Raw genomic sequence first — 12,435 nt, forward strand, 5'->3', positions numbered from 1 at the left:
AGGTCACCTGCTTATCTCCTGGAGGTATGGGCAGCCTGGCTGGGCCTTACAGTCCCTCAGTGGGGTTTCGGGCCACCGAGAGTTGACCTGCACTGGCCTGCGGGGTCTACAGTGAGGTGGAGAAGGATCTCATGGACCTTTCCTCTTGACCAGAGAAGCTAGCTTGCCCAGCTAGCCACTCAGTTCAGGCCTAGGGAACAGTGACCTTTGAGGCTACATGCTACCCAGAGCCTTGGCTCACCTGAGATTTTACATATCCAAACATCCAGACCCCACCCCACCCATCTGTGAGACAGTTTCTTCCTATGTAGCCTTGCTTGGCCTGGAACTCTCTATGTATGTAGACCAGACTGGCCTCAAACTCACAAAGAGTTCCCCCTGCCTCTGCTGGAATTAAAAGTGTGCACTACCACACCCAGTATTAGCCTCTCTTGTGAGATAAGTTTTGAGGTACTGGGTATGAGTTCCCATCAGACTGTGGCCCATGGGGACCACATTATAGATGCTTCTCTCTCTCTCTCTCTCTCTCTCTCTCTCTCTCTCTCTCTCTCTGTGTGTGTGTGTGTGCCTCATCTGCCTGGTGCCTATAGGCAACATCCCCCTTCACCTCATTAATCAGAGCCTAATACTTTTGTGGCCAAGATACATAAACCTCCTAACCCACTAGACTCCACCTGACTCTCTCCACCTCCACACCTTTTCCAAGGTGACACAGTCATCCAGAATGTTCTGAGGAGAAACCCAACATGCTCTGGCAAATTCTGCTGCTGGGGCTCTTGTCTGTGAAGCCTGTTCCCTGAGGAGGGGTCCTAGGGCAGACTAATGTGGGCTCAGGGTCACTGTCCTAGGAGCTTTACTCAAGGTGTTGTCACCACAGACGCTCCCACTCACTGACTATCTTGCTTGCCCATGTTCACGTCCACCTTCCTGGTCACAATTCTTCAAGGTCCTGGACTTGGCCTGGCCACAGAAAACACAGTTCCGTAGGCTGATTCAGTAGAAACTCCCCAAAGGTGGAAAATTCTGGGGGCCGGGCAAGGCTGAGCCCAGGGACCATAACTGTTCATGTAACTTCAGAGTCCTCTTAAAGCAGGAGAACGTTGTTATTATTTTTACAGATAAGTAGGCAGACCCAGGGCTTCTGAAGGGGCCTGTGCCCGTGAGGGGTCCTGAGTTTCCCAAGAGTACCTCTCCAGGCCTCATGCAGAACCATGGCTGGCACCTTCTTGCAGGGAGTGGGCACTGCCTGCAGGCCACTGAAAACGGGTAGCTTACCAGAGTTCCAGGCATAGCCTGGTGCTTGAACATAGGAAACCTGAGGCCCTGGGGCCAGAGGGGCACACTGGCTATCGCTGGAACTGGGCAAGAGGCCTGGGTGTGGGCTGGTGGTGAGGACCTGGGCTCACGGTGCTCTTGGCTTTGGGCCCACAGGTGGAACATCTAAAGGAAAAGCTCATTAGCCAGGCCCAGGAAGTGAGCCGACTTCGATCCGAACTGGTGAGGCCCCCAGTGCCATCTTGAGGAGGGTTTGGTGGAGGCCAAGCTGAGGACCCCACCTCGGGGTGTGGCTGTCTGAATCCCCCCCCCAACCCCATGCCCTACCTGAACTTTATGCTGCCTTGTCTCAAAGACTTGTCACTTCTCACCACAGAGCAGGGGCCTGGATCTCATTTGCTGACGTAAAATAGGAGTGTGAACTCTGCATTAATGTGACTTTGTGTTACTTTCACACTCAGGGAAATAGACTGAGCGGAGCAGGGGCAGCAGGGAGCATGCCTGCCTTGCCTTGCTGGCCTCCTTTTCTGTCTTTCCCTTGACTTCCTTCTGAGCCCCTGGCCTCTCCCCTCCCCTGCCCCTTTCTTTCCTCTCTTTCTCTTCTCCTCTGCTCTCCTAGCTTCATCTCACCTCTCCTGGTATGCCCTGGCTCATGCCTCCTCTGGGCCCCGGCTCTCCACAGGGAGGCACCGACGCGGAGAAGCACCGTGACAGGCTGATGGTGGAGAACGAGCAGCTGAGGCAGGAGCTGAGGCGCTGCGAGGTAGAGCTGCAGGAGCTTCGGGCACAGCCGGTGGTGCCCTGCGAGGGCTGTGAGCACAGCCAGGTAAGCTGGCAGGCCACCTTCACCCTGGGCCTGTGGGCTCAGCGGCTTGACATGACCCCCGTCCCTGTCCCGGCTGCCTTGACTCCCCGCAGGAGAGCACCCAGCTCCGTGACAAACTGTCCCAGCTGCAGCTGGAAGTGGCTGAGAACAAAGGCATGCTGTCGGAGCTGAACCTGGAGGTGCAGCAGAAGACTGACCGGCTGGCAGAGGTGGAGCTTCGGCTCAAGGACTGCTTGGCCGAGAAGGCGCAGGAGGAGGAGCGGCTCAGCCGGCGCCTGCGGGACAGCCACGAGACCATCGCCAGCCTGAGGGCCCAGTCCCCGCCCGTTAAGGTGAGTGGCCGGCTAGGCTGCACTGCCTTGAAGGAATGAATCCTGGGCCCGGGGCAGGGCTTGCCCCTTAAGAGAGTCTTGTCCCCGTGACTGGGCAGGTAGGTGTGCATGCTGAAGCGCTCTCCCAGCCTCGTGCTCTAGTGTGCTCCCTCCTGACTCACTGCCAGGGCAGGCTCCGTGAAGGTGCTCGGTGTTTCCTGTTGTCTCTGTTCTTCCTGGCAGTTTGGGCCCTGCCTGGGCTCAGCAGGCTTCCCGCAGGCTCCCCTTAGGAAGATGCCTGCAGGCCCTGCAGCGTTCTGCAGAACCAGAACCGTTCAGCTCCTGGAGGTTCTGCTTTACCAGCAGCTGTGGTTGGGAGGACCTTCCGTGGGCCAGCCGCATCTCACGATGCTCCGCCTGTCCTTCCCGCTCTCTGCAGTACGTCATCAAGACAGTGGAGGTGGAGTCATCCAAGACCAAGCAGGCCCTCAGCGAGTCCCAGACCCGAAACCAGCACCTGCAGGAGCAGGTGGCTATGCAGCGGCAGGTGCTGAAAGAGATGGAGCAGCAGCTGCAGAACTCACATCAGCTGACAGTACAGCTGCGGGCTCAGGTGGGCAGGTCACGAGGACTGGAGTGGGGACGCCACACTCCGGTCTTGGGATTCGGTTTCTCCTTTCTCCTGGCCACGCGGTCAAGCTCTGTTTCCTCGTCTATAACGTGAGCTGGTCACAGAAGCCCCTTCACAGTGGGGACACAGGAAAATGATCGTAAGGGGCTGTCCCTGGCAGCCCACAGGTGTGCTCAGTAGGTCCTCAGCTGCTCATGTCAACTCCTGAGCACATGTGCCTCGGGGACACGTGGCCCATCACCTGTCGTGTGCACAGACCAGCCGGAGCTGGAGCTAATACAGGGAGGTGATGTCTGTACAGACTGACAGCCCTGTGGGGGAAAGCGGGCCATCCCATCCCTCCACACCATCCAGGCATATGTCCAAGCCGCCTCACACCTTCCCTTTCTCACACCCCCTACTGAGCCTTCTCCTGGCTTGGCCATCAGATCGCCATGTATGAGGCAGAGCTGGAGCGCGCCCACGGGCAGATGCTGGAGGACATGCAGTCCCTGGAGGAAGACAAGAACCGGGCCATCGAGGAGGCCTTCGCGCGGGCCCAGGTGGAGATGAAGGCAGTCCACGAGAACCTGGCAGGTGAGCCTGAAGTCGCCTCTGCCCGCCCCCATGCCTCTGCCCCGCCCCCACGCCCCCGCCCGCCCTCACGCCCCCGCCTGCCCCCATGCCCCTGCCCACCCGCCCCCATGCCCCTGCCCCTGCCCGTCCCCACCCGCCTGCATGCCTCCGCCCCGGAGCCCACATGTCTAACGCCTTTGCCCCATAGGTGTGAGGACTAACCTGCTAACGCTGCAGCCTGCACTGAGGACCCTCACCAATGACTATAATGGGCTCAAGCGGCAGGTTCGGGGCTTCCCGTTGCTGCTGCAGGAGGCGCTCAGGAGTGTCAAAGCTGAGGTGGGCAAGCCTAGTGGGAGTTAGCGGGAGAGGCCAGCCATCTTTGTTCAGAGCCCCACGCAACAGCTTCTTGCCTTGTTCCCAGAAGACATTCCTCTCACAGCTCTCCTCCATGCTACAGTACCCTTATATCTATTAGGTTTGTTTGTCTATTTAGTTTTTATTCGAGACAGGGTCTTGCTACCTAGCCCAGGCTGACTTTGACTCCGTGGTTTCCTGTCTCAGCCCCCTGAGTGTTGTACTCATTGGCTTCTGCCACCATGCCTGGACCACTGTGTTTATTTACTTTGTCATGCCATGCTGAGATTGAGCCCAGGGCTTCACACCTGGTAGGCAAATGCCCTACCACCAAGCTTCATCCCTCGGTGCTCCTTTTGTTTTCTAAAGCCATCCTCACACAGTGTGAGAACAGCCGGTATCTCTTAGGTGTCTCCCACGTGACTGAGCCTTTTATAGCCGTTGGCTTCTCAAGTTCATATGACAGCTCTGCAGAGACAGATATGTTCTGGGAAAAGGAAAGGAGTTATTTAAATAATGATGTTAGTGATACACGGATGTGGTGAGAACCAAGCCCAGGGTACTCTGAGCATCATCAATCTCATCAACGTCCTAGCTCCTGGGGAAGGAAGGGTTCAGGGTGAGTGTAGCTGCATCTCGCAGTAGCCAGGTCCTCCAGTTCCAGGGCTTGGCTTATGCTTCGCCTAGAACTCAATTTTTTTCTTGTCTATAAGATGGGTGCTGGCTCTACCTCCTTAGAGGGATTATTGGGAAAGGTTGGTCTGCTGTGACAGTGTGTGTTGGGTACTCAGCCTGGGCAGGTGAGGGTGACGTCATCAGGACAGGTGGCCAGTGAAGGGAAGCTAAGGGAGCCAGGCCTCTGACGGCAGTGTGCATGCTCCCCAGATTGGCCAGGCCATTGAGGAGGTTAATAGCAACAACCAGGAGCTGCTGCGTAAGTACCGCCGGGAACTGCAGCTGCGCAAGAAATGCCACAACGAGCTGGTGCGGCTGAAGGGTGAGTATCCTGGGCTGCATGGCCGTTACTCCGAGAACTGTACTCCACGCCGATGAGGATTCAGGGGCCCAGAAAGGTCAGGAGACTTGCTTAAAGACACGCACCTAGTAAATGGTCCACCTTGGATTTGAACTCTTATCTTTAAGCTCCTTGCCCATGGCAGGTTCCTCCCAGGTCTGGGGGATGTGGTAGGACACAGTAGTGCAGTAGAGGCACTTGTTCCAAGTTGGGGCTTCACTGATCTCTGCCCTGAGCTCTAGGGAGCAGCTGCTGTGTCAACTCCTGTCGCAGACCCTGGGGAACCCGCTGTGGCCCCAGATCACAGCTCTCACCATGCTCATGTTGACTGGGAGAAGAGACCGTGGTTACCAGTCACCCAGAGAACCCTGCAGTGTCCCATCCCCAGGGCTGGGAGCCCGTGGCCACTGGAAACACTGCCAGCCACCTTTCTCTTGCCTTGTCCTTTCCTCCTATCTGGTACCCAAGTCCTGCCGAGCAGTCCCTGTGCCCCTTTAGATTAAACAGAATAAATCCCTTGATTTATGGAGTCCAGGCTCCTCCTTGAATAGATGAGGAAACCCAAATCCGTGGGGAGTGTTAACTAAGACTGGCTGCAATGCCAGAGGTAAAGCACCCTGAATTTGCCTGCTCAGGAAGAAAATGTACTAAGTACATTCATACAATAGTCTGAGTGATTAATAAGAAGTTGCTCCTGGGACTTTGCCTAAAAGATGGAACTCTCGGGCCACTGGTCCGCCTGGGATTACAGTCTCACAATGATCCACTCCATCTCTCCATCTTCAACCTAGGAAACATCCGGGTGATTGCACGAGTCCGGCCAATCACCAAGGAGGATGGGGAGGGGCCGGAGGCAACCAACGCTGTGACCTTTGACCCGGATGATGACTCCATCATCCACCTGCTGCACAAGGGCAAGCCTGTGTCCTTCGAGCTGGACAAGGTCTTCTCCCCGTGGGCCTCACAGCAGGATGTGAGTGTGGCTCCGTGGGCAGGGCGTTCGCAGGGATGTGGAAGGAACAGCAGAGGGAAGGGCAGAACCACAAGGACAGGGTCACGGCTAGGTGAAAAAGACAACCTAAGAGTGGAGGAGCATGGTCACTCTTCTTCCATCTGGAAGGAAGAGGGTGGAAAGGTACCACTGGAGGCCTTAGGGAGAGAGATCCACACGGAACCTGCCTTACCCAGGGACCATGGCTCTGCCCATCCCTATGGCTCCTTCCACCTCCAAGGCCTCATTAGCCAATAGACCTGGGGTAGCCTCCCCTGCCCTGAGTTCCTTTCTTGTAGCAGTACCATGGGACTTACCATGAGATCCATAGGGTTCACAGCTTCACACTCCTCGCTGCTCCAAGATGGCCTTCTAGGCTTGTGTGGCTCACATCTGCTCTTTCCTGCTGGGCTCAGGCAGGCCCAAGCCAGAGCATGTGCTCGGCACATGCTATCCTCTGCCTTGGTTTGATCAAGTCTTCCCTGAGAGTGAACAAGCTGGGATTGGGCCCCAAACCCTGTGCTGGTGATCGTGGTTAAATCCTCTACCGTGATCTGGTTCTCACTGGTGGAGGCATTAGCTGGGGGGTGACTGAAGTCGGGGCTGTGGGGCCCCACATGCCAGCAGCACTGGAAGCCCTTTGGCCTCTGCCCCGTGTCCCCCCAGGTGTTCCAAGAGGTGCAGGCCCTCATTACCTCCTGTATTGATGGCTTCAACGTCTGCATCTTTGCTTATGGCCAGACGGGTGCTGGCAAGACATATACGATGGAGGTAGGTGTTTGCCCCGTGGGGAGGGGCCTAGGGACCTAGCTTCCTTACGTCGTCTTTGGGTTTTGCACAGTGTATGCTTTGTTTTATTCTCATAACCACTTGAAGCGGCCCTCACACAGGAATGGGCTGAGGGAGGTGCCTTTGAAGGAGAGGAGAGGCCTCTAGGGCCCAGGTGGGGCTCCAGATAGTTTCTGAAAGGTGGCCACTTCATCCAGCCTTATGTACTTCACCCACAGAGCTGGCTTCTGGCCTCCCCGACAGAGAGCCTCCCTGTGGGCAATGGTTGACAGTTGGCTCATTTTGACTGCCCCTTCTGGAGGCCCAGTGACAAGCCCTGGTGCTCAGCGGGGTCGGCAGTCCAGGCCCTTCACCCCACTGAACTTCTTTCATTCTCACTTCCTCCCTGGTAGCAGGGAAGCGAAGGGAGTGAGAAACTCACTTAATCCTAGTCGAGTACCCAGGTATTCTGAGAGCAGACCGGCATGCAGTAGGCAGCTGCACAGGGAGGCTCACCTGTGAGGGTACCGGGGCCCGGGGTGGCAGACCCTGTGTGAGCATCTGTAGGGCCACTGGGCCTTTCCTTCTGCCATCAGGGGACTCCTGAGAATCCAGGCATTAATCAGCGGGCCCTGCAGCTGCTCTTCTCTGAGGTGCAGGAGAAGGCGTCTGACTGGCAGTATGACATCACCGTCAGCGCAGCTGAGATTTACAATGAGGTCCTCAGGTGGGCCTGGGACGGAGTTCTGAGGGGCTCGTGTGGGGTGTGGGGGGCTTCCTGGTCTCTGGGTCTAGCCTCCAGATAGAGCTGGCTTGACCAAACCTAGGAGGTGGGGCCTCCTCTCATATCTGGGCTCCTTTTCCTGTTGTGGGCTGCACTGTGCTGGGTAGGGATGGGGGTGGGGACCCCTGCCCAATCGCGGTGTGTGCCCCCCCAGTACAGGGGAGAAACACAATGAAGAGGAAAGGCCCCCCAACTCCATGGCCCAAGATCGATTGTGGGGGCAGAGTCCAGGCTAGGGATTGGGTGCCGTGCGAGCAGAGGCCTGAAGGGGAGGGGAGAAGTAATGTCCTGCTTGCCCCTCCAGAGACCTGCTGGGAAAAGAGCCTCAGGAGAAGCTGGAGATCCGACTGTGCCCAGATGGCAGTGGGCAACTCTATGTGCCGGGGCTGACGGAGTTCCGGGTGCAGGGTGTGGATGACATCAACAAGGTAAGGGGAACTGGGGAAGCGCTGGGAGACCCTGGCCACCAACAGCTGCTCTGGAGGACAGAACTGGGCTCAAGCGTGGCCTCTGTCACCACCTGACTAGGCAGCTTGAGTCCCCAGGCCTCTTGAAGCCTGAAAGGAAAAGGCGGGAGGATTATGAATCTGAAACCAGTCTGCTACCTAGCGAGACCCTGTCTCAAAGAAATTTCAAGTGGCCAGTTGTACACGCTTTTAATCTTCGAACTCGGGCTCTCTGTGGGTTTGAGATCAGTCTGGTTTACATAGGGAGTTCCAGGCCAGCCAAGGCTACATAGTGAGACCTTGTCTCAAAACAAAGAATTAAAAAGTAGCCAGATGATGATTTATCCCAGTATTTGAGAGGAAAAGGCAGACAGATCTCTGTGAGCTAGAGGGCAGCTTGACGTACATAGTAAGAACTTGTTCCCCCCAAACCAAACAACAAAAACCCCAAATAAACTTCAGTGTATAAATAATACAGGAGGCATTACCCTTCCCAAAGGAGCCCATTGCCTTTGCCCCCCAGGTGTTTGAGTTTGGCTATAACAACCGTACCACGGAGTTCACCAACCTGAACGAACACAGCTCCCGCTCACACGCTCTGCTCATTGTGACAGTGCGTGGTGTGGACTGCAGCACAGGCCTCCGCACCACGGGTAAGAGACACACAGTGGGCATCCGGGTCAAGCGCTCCGTGGGTACCCTCTGAGCGGTGCTGACCTGCCCTTTGCCCTGCCCGGCATCCCAGTCAAGCACTCTGTGGGTACCCTCTGAGCGGTGCCCTTTGCCCTGCCTGGCATCCCGGTCAAGCACTCTGTGGGTACCCTCTGAGCGGTGCCCTTTGCCCTGCCTGGCATCCCGGTCAAGCACTCTGTGGGTACCCTCTGAGCGGTGCTGACCTGCCCTTTGCCCTACCCGCAGGGAAGCTGAACCTGGTGGACCTGGCTGGTTCGGAGCGTGTGGGCAAGTCAGGGGCTGAAGGCAACCGTCTTCGAGAGGCACAGCACATCAACAGGTCACTGTCTGCCCTGGGGGATGTCATTGCTGCCCTGCGTTCCCGACAGGGCCACGTGCCCTTCCGAAACTCCAAGCTCACCTACCTGCTGCAGGACTCTCTCAGTGGTGACAGCAAGACTCTCATGGTGGTGCAGGTGAGGGCCTGGGGTTCAGGAAGGGCCTCCCCAGGCTGCCAGCTGCCCCCCCACCCCAATTCCCACATGGACCCTACCAACACTCTTATGCAGTGCATAAATCTCTCCCCATGCCTCTGGCCTTCTGCCATTTTCATTGTCCCTGATGATCTCCTGAGCAGAACACCCTCTAGTGACCATGCTGCCCACTCCTGTGCCATGGGGGCAGACAGCTGGCATGGGTTGGACCTGAAATCTCTGCCCCCCAGGTGTCCCCCGTGGAGAAGAACACCAGTGAGACCCTGTACTCCCTCAAGTTTGCTGAAAGGGTTCGCTCCGTGGAGTTGGGACCTGGGTCCCGCCGCACAGAGCTGGGTTCCTGGTCAAGCCAGGAGCATCTGGAGGTGCGGGGGAGGAGGGAAGGGTCCCCTGTGGGCCTGGCTCAGGCCGGTACTGAGTAGGGCGGGGGTGGACAGGCTCGTGTGGTGGGGGAAGCTGGAACCCAGTGGTGCTTTTGGTTTTTGAGGCAGGCTCTCATCATGTAGCACTGACTGTCCTAGAACTTGCTTTGTAGACTAGAAAGCCTCAAACTCTGAGATCTGCCAGCCTCCGTTTTCTGATTGCTAAGATTAAAGGCATGTGCCAACTATACCCAGCTCCAGTGGCCCCTTTAGGCCATCTTTATTTGGGGGTGGGGAGGGAGGGCAGAAGTGGCCCACTGTAGGTGTACAATACAAATTAATTTCCTCCTTCCTGGATATTCCTGTGCTGACTTCTCAAGGCAGGAGTATCATTAGTCCCCTTTGTAGGTGAGGGAACATTGTCAGGAAAGAAGGGAAACAGTGTATGGAGGGGAGGAGCCAGGGCAGCCGTGGCCCCCACAGCTCAGGGCCTTCTCTGCTCACAGTGGGAGCCAGCTTGCCAGACCCCACAGCCAACAGCACGAGCCCACTCTGCCCCTGGCTCTGGGACCAACAGCCGCCCGGGCTCCATCCGAAGGAAGCTGCAGCCATCGGGTAAGCCTGTCTGGGAGTGGACTGGGTGGGAGGCAGGAGGGCAGCAAGCCTTCCCCACGTCAGTAGTCACAGTGCCAGCTGCCCTTTCCTAGATAAGGCTAAACTGTTTTTTAAAAGGGGAGAAAAAGCCTGTGAGCCAGGCCCAGTGGCCCCCAGCTGTAATTTCAACTCCTTGGGAGGCTGAAACGAGGACTGAAGTTTGAGGCCAGTCTGGCCAACGTAGTCTCAAAACAGAATTTTTAAAAAGAGGTAGTCATGGTAGCTTGTGCCTGAGCCTTCAGCATTGGGAGGCAGAGGCAGGACTTCAAGTTCTGGGCTAGCATGGTTTACACAGTGAGTTCCAGACCAGTGAAGGTTATAGAGTGACACTGGACCCCCAAAAGGGAGGCTGCTTGCCTAGCACACAAAGCCATGGTTAGAACTAGTCTCCCTCCCTTGCCTGCCCTGGACAGGAGTCAGAAGGCAGAACTGACTTACTGAGTCCCGGGCCCCTGGAGAGGGTGACAAAGAGAATCTGGTCCTACCCGCTCCTAGGACGTCCTGACTCAAGGCCCATGCTGTGCATACAGGAGCCCTCACTCCGCAGGGCAGGGCACCTCTCGTCCCTGCCTCTACCCCCCACCTCCCACCCAGCAGCCCAGCCATCCCCAGTGGAAAAGAGGCCTCATCACAGGGCTGTGACGTGGGGTTCCTGACTCATTTGGAGGCCAGGCCCCCTCACTGGGTCCAAAAGGGGTGGTAGCAGCTGGGCCCAAACCCTGCTAAGTGAGATGTCTATCACTTTGATTTCAGCCTGACGGCTGGGGCTGCGGTCTCCAGGTGAGTGTGGGCCAGCGGCCTGGGGCTGCCTGCCTGCTGTCCGCTGTTGGTTGCGGGCTCGCTCTGCCAGGGTTCAGTTGTACAGAGCTGGGCCTGCCCTCTGCTGCCTGCTGTCCATGTGCTTCTGCTGGCTTCTTGCTCTGCATCTGCTGTGGGCACACCGGCCGAGGCAGGAGGCTGAGAGCTCCCTTCTTTTTCAGGGAAGTTGAGGCCAGTGCCTGTGTGAGGATGTGTCATGCTGCCAGGCCTGGAGCCCGGGCTGGCTCCTGCTGTAACACCTACCATGAATGCAGGAGACGGAGGCCCGTGTGGAGGCCCTCCTGCCCTGCCTATCCTCAGAGAAGAGAAACATGTTCAGAAGGAAGCGAGTCTCTGTGTGGCTCTAGGCACCCAGGCATGGGCTTCTGGAAGGGCAGGGATGGCCCTCTGCCTGGGAGGCCGAGGCCATGGAAGTCCATCCCTTGCAGGGGAGGGTGGCCCCTACTAGTGGGCATGGCTGAGGAACCAGCTGGGGGTTGGGGAGAGCAAGAGCATCTCTGCTCACCCTCCTGAGGAGGGGACCCCTCACTGGAGCGTGTATATAATATTCCTAGGTGTATATAGGAGCCCTCACCCTGTGGGGTCTGGGCTGTATTTATGGCTGGCAGAGGCCAGTGGACGGGGCTGGGTCCTGCTCACCTGCCTGACACGAGGCACTCTCCCTGCCCACTGATTCTCAACATGTTCCTCTCCCCGAATCCTATTTAAGAACTTTTGGAAGCTTAGCCATTTTTACTTATTAAAGTTAATGTCTTTTTACACAAGCATAGTCTGAGTCATTGGTATTGGGAGACCCTGTGTGGGTCATGGAGAGGAGACATCACATGCCCTCTTGCCCCCATTGCTCCCTGACCACACACTCTAGAAGCTGCCACTCAAGACCACGTGTTCCCCAGGAGTCTCACTGTCCCCATGCCTTTTCTACCATTTTGGTTATGATCTAACTGAATACCCATTGTGTGCCTGGAACCACTGTCCCATCGTCCCCACAATGATGCCTTCTCCATGTCACAGATGGAGAACTGAGGCTTCCGGGAGCTTCAAAGACCTGTCTGTCAGGTGTACTAGCCACTGCTCACCCTGTGCGGGCCCTTCTCCCAGTCTTTGGAACTGTGGCCACTAAAAATGGCCCCACTCCCCACCTCTACATATCCGTGCCTGGCCCCAGCCTTCTGCCCTCTTGCTGGCCACATTAAAAGCTGTCCTGGAGGGCAAACTCTCAGGATGCCACTAAGGCCGAGGCTGGCTCTCATCCAGCCAGGAAGCACAGAGATTCCTGTGGGCTGTATAAGCCACTCGAGTCTTCCAGGGTCGTCTACCATCCTGGTCTAGTCCCTCAGGGCAGCCAGAGGGAGGGCTGATGGCTCTTAGCCAACCGAGTGGTAGCTAGCCATGAGGCTGGGGTCCTGCCATCTGGCTATACAGTCACTGGACTGGGCATCCACTGGCCTCACCTGTTCCACCTCCCCTTCTCC

The 12,435-nt window shown here is 57.0% G+C and overlaps 1 protein-coding gene across 8 annotated transcripts in view; it reads left to right on the forward strand.

Moving 5' to 3' along the window:
• Nucleotides 1-11,724, forward strand: part of Kifc3 (kinesin family member C3) — a 34,731-nt gene extending 23,007 nt beyond the window's left edge. For all 8 annotated transcript variants that reach the window (XM_052729589.1, XM_052729588.1, XM_052729592.1 and 5 more), the window contains 17 exons: nt 1,432-1,497; nt 1,958-2,101; nt 2,194-2,433; nt 2,852-3,025; nt 3,472-3,619; nt 3,807-3,937; nt 4,841-4,952; nt 5,762-5,943; nt 6,628-6,732; nt 7,326-7,456; nt 7,818-7,941; nt 8,483-8,612; nt 8,878-9,107; nt 9,356-9,490; nt 9,994-10,102; nt 10,895-10,921; nt 11,122-11,724. In XM_052729589.1, the coding sequence (XP_052585549.1) occupies nt 1,432-1,497; nt 1,958-2,101; nt 2,194-2,433; nt 2,852-3,025; nt 3,472-3,619; nt 3,807-3,937; nt 4,841-4,952; nt 5,762-5,943; nt 6,628-6,732; nt 7,326-7,456; nt 7,818-7,941; nt 8,483-8,612; nt 8,878-9,107; nt 9,356-9,490; nt 9,994-10,102; nt 10,895-10,899 (2,166 nt within the window). In that variant the 3' untranslated portion in view covers nt 10,900-10,921; nt 11,122-11,724. The remainder of the gene's footprint in view (nt 1-1,431; nt 1,498-1,957; nt 2,102-2,193; nt 2,434-2,851; nt 3,026-3,471; nt 3,620-3,806; nt 3,938-4,840; nt 4,953-5,761; nt 5,944-6,627; nt 6,733-7,325; nt 7,457-7,817; nt 7,942-8,482; nt 8,613-8,877; nt 9,108-9,355; nt 9,491-9,993; nt 10,103-10,894; nt 10,922-11,121) is intronic.
• Nucleotides 11,725-12,435: the final 711 nt, after the last annotated feature.

Source organism: Peromyscus californicus, unplaced genomic scaffold (assembly GCF_007827085.1).
Source record: "Peromyscus californicus insignis strain IS unplaced genomic scaffold, ASM782708v3 Scaffold_8__1_contigs__length_139910024, whole genome shotgun sequence".
NCBI lineage: Eukaryota > Metazoa > Chordata > Mammalia > Rodentia > Cricetidae > Peromyscus > Peromyscus californicus.